The 18,877-nt window shown below is 36.7% G+C and overlaps 1 protein-coding gene across 1 annotated transcript; it reads left to right on the top strand.

Moving 5' to 3' along the window:
- Positions 1-6,017: 6,017 nt before the first annotated feature.
- On the top strand, positions 6,018-17,270 carry LOC102806552 (uncharacterized). The gene is made up of 11 exons (XM_006816135.3): positions 6,018-6,168; positions 6,413-6,554; positions 8,808-8,960; positions 10,329-10,502; positions 11,360-11,473; positions 11,969-12,079; positions 12,756-12,869; positions 13,787-13,906; positions 14,600-14,707; positions 15,524-15,640; positions 16,864-17,270. The coding sequence occupies exons 1-11, from the start codon at positions 6,130-6,132 to the stop codon at positions 16,869-16,871; spliced, it is 1,200 nt and encodes a 399-aa protein (XP_006816198.1). The 5' UTR covers positions 6,018-6,129; the 3' UTR covers positions 16,872-17,270.
- The last annotated feature ends 1,607 nt before the right edge of the window (positions 17,271-18,877 follow it).

Below are 18,877 nucleotides of genomic sequence, written 5' to 3'. Positions count from 1 at the left end.
GTCTTTCCCATATGGCCTAAATGTTTTGCCGTACATAAATGTTCGTTTCAGCACAGGGAGTTGGACAAACTTAATAAATTATTAAATAATAAATTGTTATATAACTTTTCTTTTACCCCCTCCTTCCTGGTATCGATTTCAAGTAATCACTGATCCTTATTTATACCACTATTTCCTTTATCCCAACTTTGTTACGCGCTAATGTTATATGCAAATTTTAACGCGCGATGTAGAAACGCCCTATTATAGTAAAATATTCCAAGGGTTGAAACGCGCCAGGACAATTTATTGTAATACATAAGTTTGTCCAAATCCCAGTGGTTTCAGGGGAGTTGAACTTGGTTCAGGTGGTATTCACTAAATAAATTAATTGCTATTACATATGTGTAAATTTGAAAAGTTGATTTTGAATTGAACCAAAAGTATCTTATTTTAGTCATTGTCGGAGATCAAGTACATATGAAACCGAAAATAATATAATCCATCCGGGAATACCGCACAGTATACAGACATGCAGTACGGGAACGCATTAACCGTCGCTAGGCGTCGGTCGATACGATACGTACTACCTTCATGCATATTTTGTTATATCCTCGAGGTGGGACATCCGGGTATTTTGACAGCATGGTAACCATCACGCACGGTGAAAACAAAGGCCTAACGCTCTCAGAAAACTGTACTTTGGGATGGTTGTTGAGACTCCGATGAACAGTGTAACAATATTACCCCTGTGTTTGCAACATATATAAATTTTGTTATTCAGGATTATTTCAAAGTTGAGTTTGTGCTGTTTTCTCGTATTTAGCTATTTTCACCGGCTCATCGACCGGCGTTTCACAGCGGCTCGCGCAAAGCCCGTAAAAAAACATGGTACAAGGGTGCGCGTCTTATGACGTAGCTCTGCCCCGGGGATACACTTCCTTTTTTTTATGTGTAAATTATATCAAATTTCCCGTTTTGTACGTACCTATCAGAAGTGCGAATGTAGTTCACATCATGTTGTTTGTTCACTTGAAGTGTGCGCGTGAGCATATCCACAAAATTACAAAATCCCTGCTTTTATGTTAACAGTGCCCTCAAGTGTTGAAAAAATAAATATAGATGACTTTTCCGGAAGTCGAAGCTACGGCGTTTCGCAAAAATAAAATTCCCTTCTATCGACTATAAGCAAACTGACATATTTTTTTTTTCAGCCATGACAAAGCAAGAGTATTTTTGCACCTCAGTCTCGCTACTTCCGGGGGCTTCCGGGAAAGTCGTCTATGCTAGTATCAGGGGTAATATCTTCTTACTCTCGGGGTTCTCTACACGTGTCTGGGGGGAATCTCGTCTCGTCTCTATATCTCGTCCCCTTGAGGTACGGGATCGGGAAAGTCACTTATACTTTACAGTCAAATAAGACACGCACAACGAACTACGGTTCAACTCTCGTCTTAGTCGGTCTGTGGAGCACTCTATAAGACACAGCGCCCTGGGGAAAAGTCCCCAAGACTATCACAAGGCTGACCCAAGACTAGCCCAAGACTGTGCTTGGACTCGCACCAAGGCTCTCCAGGACTGCTCTAGACTCGACTCTCCAGGACTGCACTCTCTCTACTGCGTCTATCGTGCTGTGCTCCCCAAGACCAACTCAAACTCTCTTTATTCATTTTCAAAACTCTAACCAATTACAATGCAATAAAAAGACTCTAGGGCGTAACCTTCAATCATAAAGCCAATCACACAAAGCACTGAATACGTCATATCTTTTGATTAATCGTTCACTACATTAATAACTATGGATATAAACTGTCAAAATTGATAGTCAGAATATCGACGGATATCTGGTAATTAGTTCCAAATCACTGAGCCAAGTTCCGTCCAAAACTTCAAATAGGCCTAAACGATGACAGACATAACACAGCAATTCAGCTAATAATCAACTAATTAAGTCGGTCAACAGATACGCGAAAACAAATTCATGACACTAGTAACATGTGTTAACTGAACTACGAGGGCGCTTTGTATTATGACAATCACAGTCAGACGTGACATATCAAAACCTTGCTCATGAGAGTCGCAGTCATAAGGGTTTCACGATCACGCTTATAAATAGAAAATTCATTATATTTTTCACAAAACAAAAAAGAAATCCCGACTAATGTACCGTGAAGTAGACTGTCAAAGGGAAGTTACATATCGAGGACAATATCTCATTCAAACGATTTTATCGTATCAATAATGGCCCGACAGTTAACAGAGCTATATCTAGAGCTACATACGTTGATGTAGTACCTATTGTAGTGATCAAATATTTACACCGACGAAATGTCCTCATGCAAACTCCTATTTAGAAGGAAGCAGTTATTCAGTTTGAGGAAAGCACTGCAGGACAAGATTATAATATCAAAACCTACGACAATCTGACAGTGAAAAATACCGATGGTACATGGTGTACGTATAGATACGACGAATACAGTCAATGTACGTCAATTAAGCTCACGACATAAACGTTCACGAACTTGTGCCCGTGCCCAAAGTAAGCTATTTCACTAATTCTGTTCAAATTATAACATTGTTGATATTATTGTTGATATGAATCATAGTGCACTAAAGACTATATATATGCATTTTGATGTTATTATGTCTACGACAGTCGTGCTGAGAGAAAGATGGAAATCGAGGAAGAGCTAGTGGGAGAATTGTTGTCTATGTTAGGAAAGTGTTAAAGGGGTTGCGAAACTGAACGATCAAAGCAAATGATCTTTACATATAAGCAAAAGTAGCGAAAGATATTCCCTTGTTCGTGGCGTACATATCACTAGAGGGCGAGTCATTTTATTACCATAGTGACGAAGCAGATGACATTGTAGCGTTGGAAAAACACAGTGGTCGATGTTATGGCAGGGTCTAACAAAGCCGAAGTTAAAGCGGTGGAGTCGTCACCTGCGCATGCGTCAGATAGTCATAGCGTGTCATTGTTTACAAACAAGCGTCTACCCGCCAGCCTTTGCATTTTAAGCGTGTGTTGTTATCGTCGCTTAGGACTCAATTCCCGCGCGTGCGCAGGTGACGACCCTCCCGCTGTAACATAACAATTATAAGAGTTTTGTTCGCTAGGCCTTTAACCAAGTCTACCTCCGATACGATGACACGCGACACTGTGTCTAGATAAAGCGCCAGTAAGATAAATATTAACACACCATGTATTTCTCATGACACCAACTGTAATAAGTATGGGTTATACTAATTGTCATTATATAATGTACTTTTACAAGTTTCGTTAAAAAGTACGAAATATACGTTAAATTTACATGCGTTACAAAAGACAGTACGGAAATCCAAGTGGCGAGCCACATGGTGTTCAATAATTAAACTTCAATTTCAATTTTGTTTTAAATTTCGTTTGCGATTTCACTTTTATTTTAAATTACGTTTAATAATCTATTTTCATTTTTGAGTTAAATTTTCATCTCATTTTAGATTTCGTTTTCTATTTTTACTTGCATTTTTGCAATTCAAAACTACGAATTAAATACATTGACCCATTTAACGTAAACCCACGCTACTGAATGTATAACCCTTGAACTCGAGCATGGCAACCGAGGTGGCTCGCGTTTTCATGCATTTTCGTTTTTAAAATTTAATTTTGTTTTAAAACCATTTCAGTGCTTTTTTCGAAATTCATTTTCATTATAAAATCCATTTTTATTTTATAACCCATTTCTATTTAATTTAATTTTGTTTTAATTTTAAAATTCATTTAAAAACAATTCCCATTTTGAAATTCGTGTTCGTTTCAAATCCGTTTTTGTTTTGAACCCCATTCCTTGTCCCTTCTTTATTTACTTCAAACACGAAATGAATAAATAAAAACTCACGTTATACCCAAAAATGGGGACTGTCAGCAACGATTGACTCGATGTGACTCGTGCCATACTCCAATCACCGTTAAATGGAAAAGTGAAATGGAAATAGAATTTGAAACGAACATAAAAAAGGGTATAAAATGTATTTTAAAACAACCAAAAACAAAATAGAAATAAAAAAGCTTTAATTCATAACGTGTTTTAGATCTTATTCACAAAAGTTAATCGCGGAAGTTTACAAGATCGTGATTTTTACTTGATCATCAGATCACCTCCATAAATGGTCACTGACAATATAGCATTAAATCATTCACGTCCAAAAAGTGTTTCGTCATTGGTGGGCGCGATTTCTAGAAAAGAAGAACAGCCCGAATCTCCTTTAGTACGCGACTAATCGCTGGCGAAATATATTTTTTGAGCACAATAGTGAATAATATACCCTGGAAAGAAGCAATTGTATTAAAGCACATGGCTCAGTTGTGCCTGTGTGAAACATCGTAATCTGCTGATAATACTATATTGTTCTTGTTATGCCTATTACATTGGGTCGTGTCACGAGTCGATGTAGTCACCAGTCAGAGTACGGAACAATACCCAGTGAAATCCACCGAAGAAAATCACATGCGTACCTTCTATTTGAAATATACACGACCGACTAATTATCAATTTATTTCAAGAAGCGCATATAGCTAATTTCAATTAAATAGATGTACGAATGTCAGATTACAAAGGTCATCGGGTATGATATATTGGTCACGTGCTTTTGTAAGAGTTTCTAGTATGTGATCATTAATAAGTATCGCCTTGAGTTTTATATCTGAAAATTTACAATCCAATTCTTCGCCAGACATCGCGTTATTCCCAAATAATGTACAGCGACAAGTATAATCTTAGCCAGGGGTTGGATCAGTTTAGTCCAGCGCACCAGTGGAGTGGGGATTTTTTAATGGAACAAGAAATTATTTGTACAAACTCCCTTGAATGAGAGATGTCGCTGTGGATTAAAGGCTGTGTTAGCGGCACATAGCGGCGTTTCTTTAACCGCCGCGGATTACAAAAATCTCAAAGCTTACGTCAATTCGAATGTGGTACGTGTATTCACGACTTTAAGACATTCTGGAGGCGAAGTACGGCAACAAAATAGTAGTTTTTTTTTTTAATTCTATTTTTGATTGAGATAAAATGGTTGAAAATGCGCTAAATGTAAAAATATTTACCCTGCGCAGTCGAAAAACAAAACCTGTTCTATTGTCCTGCTATCACATTACTATACCATGATATATGGTATAACACTTTTATTACTTATTATATTACTAATTTTGGCTCACTCATTTGTTGGTGTTGTGTGTTGTTTGCTTTTTAATTTTGACAATGGTATATGACGTATGTCAAATCTGTGATTATGAATGTATATGAGTAAAAATATGACATTAAGTGAAATGAACTCAAATTTCGTGAGTAAGATTATCATAAATTCTGAATATGAAGCGTGCATGAGTATTTACAAGGACGTCAATGTTTTTAGAAATTGTATTGTAACGTGATTATAAATACCACTGCGATGATGAGATGCGTTGAGTACTTACAAGTATGTTTTTGCTTTTTTTATGGACATGTTTTTTTCTTTTATAATTACAATACCAAACAGGTTTATTTCTTAGTTTAACGCGCCTCTGGCCAGAACTGCATGAACGCGACATACATATGTACATCCGCACCCTTTCTTGCAAAATCGACATTTTTGTCGGACAGGGCAATGGATATATGTGTCAGTTACCATACTGGCTCCTCGCGATGAGGTAGTGATACGTTCGTTAAACCAAATGTTTTAAATGCCCGAATTAAAAATACTAGTATATGCGAGTATATATGCGATGAACATAGTCTTTGTAATATGTCATATATTCACGGATACCTTATAAATAAAACACTCCTACTTATCAAAAAATACAACGTGTTGTACTGTGATATTTTTACATGTGTTGCAATATGTCGATCTTTCGAATCTCGGATTGAGACCATTACCAAGTTAACACATCTCTGTTATTTATAACCGCATATGAACACGCTGAGAACGTATATAATGAGTGTTGCATAGCAACGCATATAATCCTACATTAAATAACATATCCAATGAATATAACACCCCCTGCAGTGGCAACTAACCCTCTACGTCTGTTAAGCTGCATCTGGTTCACAAATTAACAACTAGTCGAGGAGGCGGGTTGGTAAACACATTTAACAGATAGGGGAGCAGTGGAAAGCCTGTTAAATACGCACGATGAGCAACCAAATCCAACCAGGGGAACTCAGCGAACAAGTAATTTGTGTTATTAATGTTAATCTCTATTTTATGTTTAGTAATTCTCATTGTTATACCTTGATATATTGCGTACTTATAGTTACAGATATATGTAGTTAGTAAGTCCAATACAATGGCTGTAATGTTGCACGGTGTGAAGGTTGACTGTATAGTATCCTTATTTACAATGTTTCACAATGCATCGATAAGGGGTAGATATTGCATAAAATACGATTCTGGAATTAGACTATATATATTTTAGGAAAAGGAAGAGAATGAAGAAAAGAAAAGAAAGCGCCGTCGACGACTGGCATTAATACTGTCGCTCAGTAGTCTCGGTATACTGGCGCTGCTCGGCGGTGGCATTGGGGCCGCAGTGGGTGGTGGTACCGCAGCAAGTGTTGGTAGGTACGAACCAGTGCGTTCATTTAATGTTCTTTCAACTGTTTATGACCGCTGACCGTTTTATGTTTGTTTGCCAATGAACATCTTTATTTTCCCCTAAAACCAACTACATCAAAGAAGCTATGTGTTACACTGAGAGATTTTACGTAATCCTGGGATCGTTTACGAGTCGGTCGGTCACTTATGAGGCAGTCCGTTATTAACATTTCGAATCGGTACTTCGGGAATTATCAATATAGTTACCAAATACGACGCGATGTTACGGTACATTCATGTTCCAATATACCGTAGTTATGTTTGTTTCTGCCTAACAATATTTCAAAGTGTACATGTTTTGTTTTTTATGAGATCCTAGTTTTCAGTAGTACATATATGACATGTTTATTTTAGACATTTTAATTTACGTTTAATTGAAACTACCATAAATGCATTTCTTGTACGTATTCCATTCCACGGACAAAAAGGAAATTTCGAAAAAAATACATACAGAATTACGCATCAACAACGTTTCATCAAGCGACGGTTGAATTCACCCTAAACAAAAATACTCAACCTATGCCCTAATCTCACATCAATTAAGTTTCCCAAATATTGCCATCAGCGTATACACATTTGGTATTGTATGTGGATTACGAATTCTAAACACGATTCAGCCTTACGGTCGCTATATAAGATGTCTCACACATTGTTGTGAACATACCATGATTATACTTTGCTCTAAGTCATCGCCGGCCATTGTATATTTCGGGTAACGCAGCGCCGTTGTTATTAAGTTTTAAATTTCGTTGTTTGGTTGCAGGCAGAACATGTCTCGAGTGCGAGCAAATTTAAACAATTGGCATTGTGGTGTCGGCTGCATTGCCATTGCAAAACACAGATAAAGTTGAAAGTGCCGCGGGGGCCCACATTAATTGGGATTAATTCGCCAGCATTGTCGGGTGAATACTGAGTACGAGTCTTGTACTGTAACCATGCCTCGCGGTTCTTCTCAGCAACGTAGGTATAATAATCACGACGATGTTAGATCGGGTGTTGTGTACATGCAGTCGACGATCCCCATTTAAACACTGTCATTGATTCAGCTATATAATAAAGAAGCGTTTTGATCCAATAAGTTTTCACAATTTTAGAACATTGAACAAATGGACAAAACTCAACCAGAGTTATCTAATATGAATATTGAATACAACGCGAACATAAAAACAAAGTTAGTTTATCTTTGTTTATGCGCATGCGATTAGCGCGAAGTCTACCTTACGCATCTTCTCTGTTTTTTTTATAGCATGATCAATGGCGTTCCGAAAGCATTATGTGCGGAAAATAATGCATAAAACAAATTAGAGAATTTTTTTTTATTTATAGTTTTTGTTATAGTTAGTTTATCTTTGTTTGTGCGCATGCGATTAGCGCGAAGTCTACCTTACGCATCTTCTCTGTTTTTTATAGCATGATCATTGGCGTTCTGAAAGCATTATGTGCGGAAAATAATGCATAAAACAAGTTAGAGAATTTTTTTTTTTATTTATAGATTTTTATAGTTAGTTTATCTTTGTTTATGCGCATGCGATTAGCGCGAAGTCTACCTTACGCATCTTCTCTGTTTTTATAGCATGATCAATGGCGTTCTGAAAGCATTATGTGCGGAAAATAATGCATAAAACAAATTAGAGAAGTTTTTTTTTTTATTTATATTTTTTTATTTTCCACACAACGTTAACATAATAGTTTACAATAACAAAATCTTACGTAAACACGCAGAACAACTGAAAAGAAGAATGAGATGTGGGCTATTGTGGTGTTTTCTATTTTGTACCCTTCAATGCCAACTGTCATGTTTTGTTTGTGCTATTTCAATAATGAAAAAAATAATTTACAATTACAAAATAAAATTTTTAACCAGTTCACTACATTGATATATATAGAATTGAGCAGCGTTGACTGCTGGTGTTGAATAAGTGGCTACCCCTTAATCCAAATCTTAATTGGCTCTCATTTACGATAATGATATAATATTTTGTTTCTGTGGTTTGAATTTCTGTATGACACATAATACATAGAGCGGAGTTTAAAAGTTTTGAAAACGTTGTAATGTACTAGTACCTATGGATGATTTGAAACTGACAAGGTTATTATCATAGCAGAGATTTTCATCATGACGTAATCACATTGTAATAATGGATTGTACAATAAAAAACAGTGTGTCTTAGAACGACGACTCAAACCTTTAATTCGATTTTATGAATTCATTACAGATCATATGAGCGATGTGTCTGCTACTGAGACATTCTCTCATAATGCGTCTTCTACTGAGACTTCCACTATGGAGAATGTACATGGAAATACAGATAGAGCTACGTTATCGGAATCTATTAACGACACAGACGAAGTGATACATGAAACAACAGGTATATTCAATTTCGCGTTTCTTCTACCTCGTCCGTCTTTTGAATTGAAACAGGGTATTTAATCTTGTTCGTGTAGACAGGTGTACTGTTTGTTGTTTGACTTGTTTAAAATGTATTGTAATGCTCTAACAACTAGTCACGTGTCCTTCGAACGTCTAAAATAATAGAACATTTTCTGGTCACTGCGAGATCCCGCGTTATGCCTGCAACCAAACGTAAAAACAGGACAAACAAAGGTCATAGCGTCAAACATCGCGTGGGATTCAACAAACGCGAAATCATTTTGGGGGATATTTCCATGCTTAATAATGTGCTGTACATATTTGATGGTCAATTTCGATGAAGTAATGGTATTCAAAAGCAATATTCCACTGTCAAAGATCGGCCTTTCGATATGAGCTACGAAATAAAGAAATTTGAGTTCAAAATCAAATCACTCGATTTTTGCGGCAGACGTTCGGCGCGCGTCTTTCATGCAAAACGCGAGACCTCGCAGTTGAACGGAAAATCTCATATTTACAACCTTACATAAAGATTACGACATGTCAAATCACATACTACAGCCCACTGGTCTAGTTTGTACGTACAAATGTTTGTACGTCTAGATGATATGATTGCACGCAGAATGACTGTTTTCAGGCTATGATATTTCGTACTTGGAAGTGAAATTCATGGTCATCAGTATCAGCTACGTTGATTTCTACGGTGCCCAGGCGAATATATAAATCCAGCATTTAAATTGGCCTGGAAGCATATTTCAGAGACGGCCTCAATTTATCACCTAATATATTAGGTAAAACTTCAAAAACGTCATAAACCTGATTTCATTGACAACGTTCATTTACTCGGCTACAAAATCAATATTACAAGACACATAGAAAGGCGTGGGCATAAGTGTACGATACAAAATGCGCCCGTCATGCTGGGAATTTCCCCACAACAAGTAGATTTTTTTTTCTGTCGAATTGAAAACCATTGACCAAAAGTAATCGCTACAATGACACTTACATATGTTATCTATGCATTTTATTATATAAAAAATATTTCTAATTTTCATAAAACAAAAGACAACGGCTTTTAGTTTTATTGCATATGTATTACCATTGAAACTGTCTTGCGACTCTGTGTTTTTGAACGTTGGTCACGGTTTCCTAGTATCTAACATAATCGTCCATATTTACATTTTTTTTCAATCAATACGCCATATATTCAAATAACCCTCGAGATCTCGCAAAAAGCGAGAGACAAACGAAGTTTGATTTTACCCCATATTTAGTGTACCATTATTTTCCATCACCACATGTGTCTACTGTAAGACCGTTCCATATTAAAATGACTATATTCGTTTGTGTATGCCTTGTATTCCAGTCGCTCCAGGGACTTCATTTCCTAACATATTTCCATCGACAACTGAATCAAACGCGCCAGTGGAGTGTTCGCCAACCGAGTTCACGTGCGGTACAGGGGAATGTCTGCCAGTGGACATGACATGTAATGGCATCCGAAATTGTGGAGACGATTCTGACGAGATTGGGTGTCCAGGTCTGTGAATAATTGTTTAAAGGGCGGTGGTCGTTGCGCTGCGCATGTGCAACATTTGTGTTGATAAACATTGACTTTCCCACAATCCAATGCGCTCTTCTAATGTAAATCACAAGTATGAGGTTTGACCTACTAGGCACGACGTGCACTAATTACAGCCGGTGACTTCTTCGACAATTTCCAGTCACCTGAAAAAATTCTTATTAAAGATTGGTAACGTCTCAGATTGTACTCGTTATTCTGCGAAACAGTCAAAGTCGCTATCTTTGTTTACATGAGACCCATATATCTCGCGCATGCGTGGCGCGACGACAACCGCTCTTTAATTATTATAACTGTGTTATACTTTTAGCAAGTGTTGCCCAATTCTAGATTCAACATATTACATTACAACGTGACGCCCGAGATTACTATGTTAATCCCACTCACAACGCATGGATGCCGACAACTCGATGACCGAACAACTTGGACGCAATTACCGATGCTTCTATAAATTTTAAAGCAGGCTCGTCACATGCGCACGCGCGGGAATTGAGTCTCAAACGACGACAACAAATATGTTTACTCATGGATACACTACTTGTACTACCATAAATTTGCGAATTACAGGTATACTGTTTTGATCGCACCTTGTCAGAATCCCGAGATAGCAACGCGTCACGGGAGCACAGCAAACTGTTGGCGTAATTTCCAGTGTACTAAGAATCAAAGTGAATTGATTGTGTACGCATGCGCACGCGCATGGTTATATTCTTTTTCACGCGTATCCCCCAATCTGTCACCGTTTTTGCTCCAGAGCTACAAGAAAACAACTTATGCGTCAAGAAAACATTAATATTTGTTTTTACCATATTCAGAAGGATGCCTAGACACCCAGTTTGAATGTGAAAATGGCGTGTGTACGCCGCTAGGTTTTCAGTGTAACGGTGTTGTAAACTGTGGAGACGGTACAGATGAAAATGGATGTCAAAGTAAGTAAACTTTATTGACCTTATTGAGAATGGCCGCCGAGACATTGCTGAGAACGAGAAAGCTATGCGACTTATATATTTTTTATTTGTCTCATTGCATTCTCTACCGCAATCGCATCCACTGGTCTAAACACAATATGTCAGGCGAAAAGCGGTAGCATATTGATTACTCTTTGATGGGTAAATCAGATCTCGTAGCTCACTCGTTCTCAGCGAGATCTCAGCGACAATTTACGAATAAGTTTTATTGCCCCATAAGTACCGGAGATCGTGTGATAGCCATTCGAGATCCCAATGTATTTTTTTTCGAGATAAACTTGTTTTAGGATATTATAACATTTTTAACCTCCCAGGTTATTTTGAACCCACTGTTTATGTTTATTTAGATGTATGTTGCCTTAATATTAACAAAAATGTGTTGTCAGAATCAAGTGTCGTTTGATCGTTTTAGATTTTCATAATCTTATTATATTATGTTTATTTATCAATATGTAGCGTGCAGCCCTGAACAATTCACTTGTGATGATGGTAGCTGTCTTCCAGCGGAATACGCCTGTGACGGGATACTCGACTGTAGAGATTTCTCAGATGAGTTGTACTGTGAAGGTAGGTATATATTGTGTTTAATGGTAACGATCGAAAACACATCACAGGTGATCGTCCTTTTAAATATGCCTATAATTGCGCCATCTATGGTGAAAACAAGACATTTTTAATTAATAAGTCTTTAATATTAATAACTATTATTTCAATATCTATCGCCAAAACAATATCGTATCCACTTCGAAACCAGCGGGAAAATATCAAAAGTCGTTACAAGACGGAAGTATTTGTAATAAATAAATAAATCATTATTATTTATTTACAAAGCACAGTTGTAAATAGAAAATATTTGACCTTTGAATCGGAAGCAAAAGATACCAAATCTTATAAAATATCGAAAGTCACCCCAAGATATGCAGATTCTACTATTTATACATAACCCAATAGAGATATAAATGGGAATATGATTACCTATGCAGACGAAACTTTCGATTAGCTACAGAATTTCGAAAAAGAATATATTTATGGGAGTTTTGTTTTTCACTATGCTATACATAAAAAATGCAATCACGGGATAAATAAAGTTACTCACCTTGTTGTTGCTTAGTTATTACTTCTTATTTATTTATTAAAATGATATCAATCATATTATTGTTCATGAAATTTGAATTGGGTATAGTGTTGTTCACGTGTTTAAATGTCAGTGTCAACATTTGTGCACACACATTTTTGTCCGTAGAGTGTGCAGACGACGAATTCCGCTGCTCATACCGTGTGTGTATTCCCCAAGCAGGGGCATGTGATGGTGTGAATGACTGTGACTTCGATATCGTCTCCGATGAGGCGTATTGCAGTAAGTGAAAAAAACAATACATTCTTTGTGACACAATTCTCATCAGGAAAGTTAAAAATGACAAAATTCATCATAGTACTTCGACCTAAATTATCTTGTGGATTTAGTTCCGCAACCATGTACTGTATTTTATCTGTTTTGGTTATTATCAAATTGATATATATTGCCCGTTTTTTGAGTTCTGTTATCGTATTTCATAATCTACGTAGTAAATATTCGAAACTCCTATGTAGTAGCACATATGGAATCACAATATAATGTCACATGCCTAGTATATATTTGGTAATCTATCTTAGATGTAAATGGCCGCCGAAAACTCTTCAACTACGAGAAAACCATAAAACTGGTTATCGACCCTAATATAGTATGTCATTCAGTCCCTTCACCGCGCCCACTATACAGTACCGATTGTTACACAGACCAGTTGAACGATAGATGCTATGGCGGAAGAGAATGAATGACCCACCAGCTAGACAATCTCGTCGTTCTCTCTCCCCCGACGAGAACTCCACGGCAACTTGCATTTAAGGTCGATTGAATGTGAACATTATGTAGCTGGAAATACTTAATTTGCCAGTTGTTTGGCTCCTGTTTATACACATTCAGCATAGACACTTTTCTTGTCGTGTATGTTTATTTGGAAGCACACCATTGTAACTTACACGGACGATAGTAGTCATTACATGTTGCCTTATTCGGAATCAGGAACTACTTTTACTCAGCAATGTCTAAACACTAAACACATGACGACCTCAATCTTTTTCATCAAGCGAGGTTAAAGATGTTAAAATACCCATCATTTCAAATACAATAGAAATGATATTCATAGCTTATATATTCTGGAAATTTGATTTGTAATTCCATGTTCTCGTATATTACCTTTCGTATCACGCAATATAATGGTATTTACAACACAGCTTGCAACGAAGACGATTTTCAGTGTGCGGATGAGCGTTATTGCATCCCAGCCGCTAAGGTATGTGATCGAATTCTAGACTGCAGGGATGATTCTGACGAATTTGGACCACAGTGTATGTGTAAGTAAAATCATCATTCTCCTTATCTACTCACTAGAATCATTTAGAAAAACAAAACAACACAGAATACACAGAATTGAATGAGATAGAATAGAATAGTCTTAGAATAGAATAGAAGCTGAATTAAAATTCAACAGAATAGATCTAAAAGAATAATATAGAATATGACCAGAGCAGAACAGAACAGTGAACGAAACAAAATAGAACAGAACAAAAAAAATAGAACAGAACAAAATAGCACAGAACAGAACAAAATAAAACAAAACAGAACAGCAAACAAAACAAAATAGAACAGAACAGAACAAAATAAAACAAAACAGAACAGCCAACAAAACAAAATAGAATAGAACAAAATAGAAGAGAACAGAACAGCGACTAAAACAAAATAGAAGAAAACAAAAAAAAATAGAACAGAACAAAATAGCACAGAACAGAACAAAATAAAACAAAACAGAACAGCAAACAAAACAAAATAGAACAGAACAGAACAAAATAAAACAAAACAGAACAGCGAACAAAACAAAATAGAATAGAACAAAATAGAAGAGAACAGAACAGCGACTAAAACAAAATAGAACAAAACAGAACAGAACAGCAAACAGAACAGAACAGCGAACAGAACAGAACAGAACAGAACAGAACAGACAGTAAGAAATTGTTACCATATATGGACTTGTTATTATTTTCGCACAGGGTGCAGTGTTGACGAGTTCACGTGTGATGATGGTAGCTGTATCCAACCAACGAGTGTCTGTGATGGAATAAGCGACTGTTCTGACTTATCAGATGAAGCCAATTGTGGTATGGTTTCTAGTATAAATTGTTTCAAATCTCACAATGTACATTATTCATGAACTACTGACGTCGTGTAAAAAGTTGAACGTAGTATCCAGAATTACAGTTAGTCTTGTGTAATAAATCTAATCTTGTAGAGTTCCAGATGAGATACCCTGGTTATCCAATGTGTTCTTTTCGTTGCTTTTAAAATGTACTAACAAACACCGAGCACGAAACTCGTCAGCGCGTAAGCAAATACATTTCGTAGAACGTTTTGTCTAATTTTTATCATTGTTCATAAACACGTATTACCATAACTTTACGTTTACTCTAATGCGATAGCTAAAGTGTCGTACATATATCAGTCAGCTTCTTTCAGTTATAATTCATATAGCAAATTATCTTTTTTCTGTAACATTCATGTGTAATTGGTAATTAAGAAATTTGTCATTAGCATATGAAATATATTTTGTAATTTTGTCGAGATCTCGTTTAAAACGAGATAGTCACGAGACTTTATTTTTGCCCCTTAAACAGTGTTCCATTTGTTCAGGTCATCGCTTTTATTGTTCCAAATACCATGGTTGCAACGGAATAAAGTAGGCGATGACGTGATAGAATGGAACATCATTTGGCAGAAAGTCGCGAGGTGAAGTCACAAGGCTCTCTCGTTCTCAACGAGATTTCGGCGGCCATTTGCATTACGACGATTGCTATTCCTCGGAATAGAGATTTTACTGTGCTTTACAATATTCTTACAGAATTGTGTTTGTATCAGCCATAATTTGAACTATTCTGATATAACCACGTTCATATTCTTATTTTTATTTTGAAAACAAGATACGCGATGTGGACCAGGCCAGTTTGTTTGCAATGATGGCTATTGTCTAGGGACAGCGTGGGTATGCGATGGGATATATGACTGTCCAGATCAATCAGACGAAGGCGCTCACTGTAGTAAGTACACGAAGACGAATTATGGGTTCAAGACGAATATTGTAAATCCTTTATATGACAGTGTCAGCGTTCTTTTCGATGACACAAATATAGGACATGCCCAGAGTAGAATAACTGTTAATTACCTGCAGCCCAGTTATACTCACCTTATTTATTGAATTTCCAAATCACTGGAGTAGATTTACCTGATGTCATATTAAATATTCGAGTGACTATTATTGCGGACAATTAGGTTTGCTGCCCTCTATGCATAATTAGGACAACTAATTTTGATTATTTGTTCCACTTAATGTTACTCTTATAAGCTGATCATTTGTATTGGAGATTCTGAAGACTAATATGCTATTTTGTTGTTCCCAATAGTATATTGCAATTATTAATTCTACAAAAGTACATGTTCTGTACGTTAGATGTTGACTAGGTTATAATTCACATTTTTGAAAAAGATTTGGATCAGTTTGCCATGGTGACAACACTTTTTGGAAGGTTTCCTTACTATCACAACATAGCAGTGAAATAATAGTCAGTTGTCTCGAAAGATGGGTTTCATGGTTTTTCAGAAGGGGTTACTTTTTGACTAAGAGATTAGGTTTTCGGAGAGATCTCGATCTAATTGCAGACTACTGTACACATATTTTTGAAAGTATTTCTCACCGTTGCACAGTTATGAAAAATGTTCGTAACATAGAGGGGCTGCCCCTATGAATAAGACCCATCGATGGCATTTTGAGATGCGTCCCAATCGTGTCACCATGGTGACACCAATATTGGAAAGATTCTTCATAATTGCAGAATAACTAAACAAAATTGCTATGGGTATTTGCTTGGCGCATGTTTTGCTGTCTAAGAATTAGTGTACCATAATGGTTGTTTCTGTGATTCTGAATAAAAGCACCGATACTCAACACTCGTTAATCTAGGTTAGTACTCCTCGGCAACATTTATTTATGAATATTTACTGTTACCTGCGTATTATATGTGTGCACGATGTCTCAATGCCCGGAACTTGGCCTTTGTTTATCAGCTGGTTTCGGACTGCTCGTGCTAGAAAAGAGTAAATGATATGCCTGGGACAGTGCGGTTGGTCTAGTAGAGGGCTTGTCTGACTTCGAATAATTTGGTCTAGTCCGTTCATAAATATTTAGAATCATTATTCGTTTTACATGCGTTCATTCATAAACGTGTTTCACTCTTTTTTGAGGCTTTTTATTATTTTGTTTCAGCGGCGTAATGTCAAGTAAACAACTATGATGATCTGAAGAAACATCGTGTTCAACATTCGGCAACCTAAGACACCGTTTCCATCACCGGGAATTCATTGAAATTTACTCGTTACTGTCATCAAAACCTGTCTGCAGACAACCTTGATGTGCGTTTTTCATTTTGTTAAGTTGTTATTCAGACTTATTTTCATTTCTTAGTTATCGTAACTCATATAGTGTTTCTGGCAATCGCAAAGTAATATCACACCGCAATAATTCATTTAATTTGCATTTCTGTTTTTGTTTTGTTTTTTACTAACACAAAATATATTTTGTCTGTATTATTGTTTGCAATATATTTATGAATTTTGACCATACAGTACCTTCAAATGGTACTTGTAGAAAAATAAAGATATTATTTGGTGTAAGTGATAAAGTAGTTAATACTCCAGCACCTAAAGCAGTATTCTCGGGAGCGAACATCCGGGCATGTTTAACGTTCGAAAACTCTGGCCTAGTTGTTGAGATTTTTCTGAACCTCTGCAACATATATACATTTGGTTTATCATGATTGTCCCATAGTTGAGTTTCTGTTCTTTTTGACTTTTCACAAGTACCCCGTGTGGCTTTCTACATCAGCTCGCGTAAAGTCTATTAAGCACATATTGCATGGCCATGGGGGCACCTGCGGTCTCGTGAAATAGCAGATACTGTTACCCCTCAAGGAAAAAGACGTGAAACTAGTGCCCGAATTAGGCTATGTAATATGTGTTTTATCACACATTACATGTAGAATTACCGGAGGAACGTGCATAGATCGTCTGCCGTCTTCTTCTCGACGTCTGCTAGCGGTGTCTCGATTTCTTCACAAAACGATGTTAAGACGTTTCTAGAAAACCTGATTGCATCCTTCGTCTTCGGTGCATCTTTATTTTCTACTAGTGTGTCAAGTTCTTCTTCTGAACTGAAGCTAAATCGTCCAGTCTTTCGAGGCGGACCATCAATATCAGCGACGGAACTAGCAGACGACATATTGGGAATCACAAGATCAGGTGACGAGCGACGTCATCCCCGGGCACCAGTTGATGTACTAGTCTCCCTAGGGAACTAGTAATTTTCCTGGCGCTACTATGGTAATTTAGCCGATAACACGTGATCCTGTTTTGACCAATTACAATACAGTATTAACGATTGATGTGTTATAAAGAAATATATTGTACGGTAGCAACAGAGAATGCTCTGTGACATAGCCCGGTCCCCTGAGAATAATTAACTTGTATTTTTATTACTATATATTTTGTCCAAAATAAAAAAAAATATATATAGAAAACAGACGGAAAAAGATAAGTCTTTCAAAGGCCCCCTTTTTGGTGCGCTGCATATATAAGTGTTTTATAATTATCAGCTTAGATTAATCTTAAATACAGGGGGATTGGCGCGAGGGGCGCCGTCCAATCTGGGTGGAACGTTTCGAAATTAGTCGTCCGTAGAACATCGTCGAATCAACAACGTCCCTTCTTACGAACAGATGAAATAATTTCATTGTTTATTTTACAGAATAATTCTCAACAAATCTTTGAAGCATCACATAGAAATGTACACAGACTCTAACATTTTGTCTATTGCAAAACAATTCAACTGAAAACCAGTTTGAGGGAACAAGTTCCTTGCTTGATTGAGTTGTAAGCGTGATCTTATTGCGATCAAAACTGCTTCATTTCAAACTGCGCATGCACACACACTGTGGTTTCTCGAAATGCATACTAATAAGGTAACTTGTCACTGGTAAAATTTATTGAAAACATTTTGAAAATTTTTCGAGCAATTGTGCTAGAGTGAAATGTTAACGTGCCTCTGCATTCTCCTTGAATTTCGTAACTTGCGATGATCACGTTAAAGAAAAAAACGGTGGTTACTTTCAACAGTTTGCTCGATTCAGATCAAAAACGTGCCTCCAAAACACTTTTAAATCAGTTTTTCTATTATTTTTGTCATAGAATCAGTCAATTTATAACTATCATATATGCTCTCGGAA

Source organism: Saccoglossus kowalevskii, chromosome 20, assembly GCF_978046115.1.
Source record: "Saccoglossus kowalevskii chromosome 20, keSacKowa6.1, whole genome shotgun sequence".
Classification (NCBI taxonomy): domain Eukaryota; kingdom Metazoa; phylum Hemichordata; class Enteropneusta; family Harrimaniidae; genus Saccoglossus; species Saccoglossus kowalevskii.
Note: the sequence above shows the minus strand (reverse complement) of the source record. Positions and strands in the feature narration are given on the sequence as shown.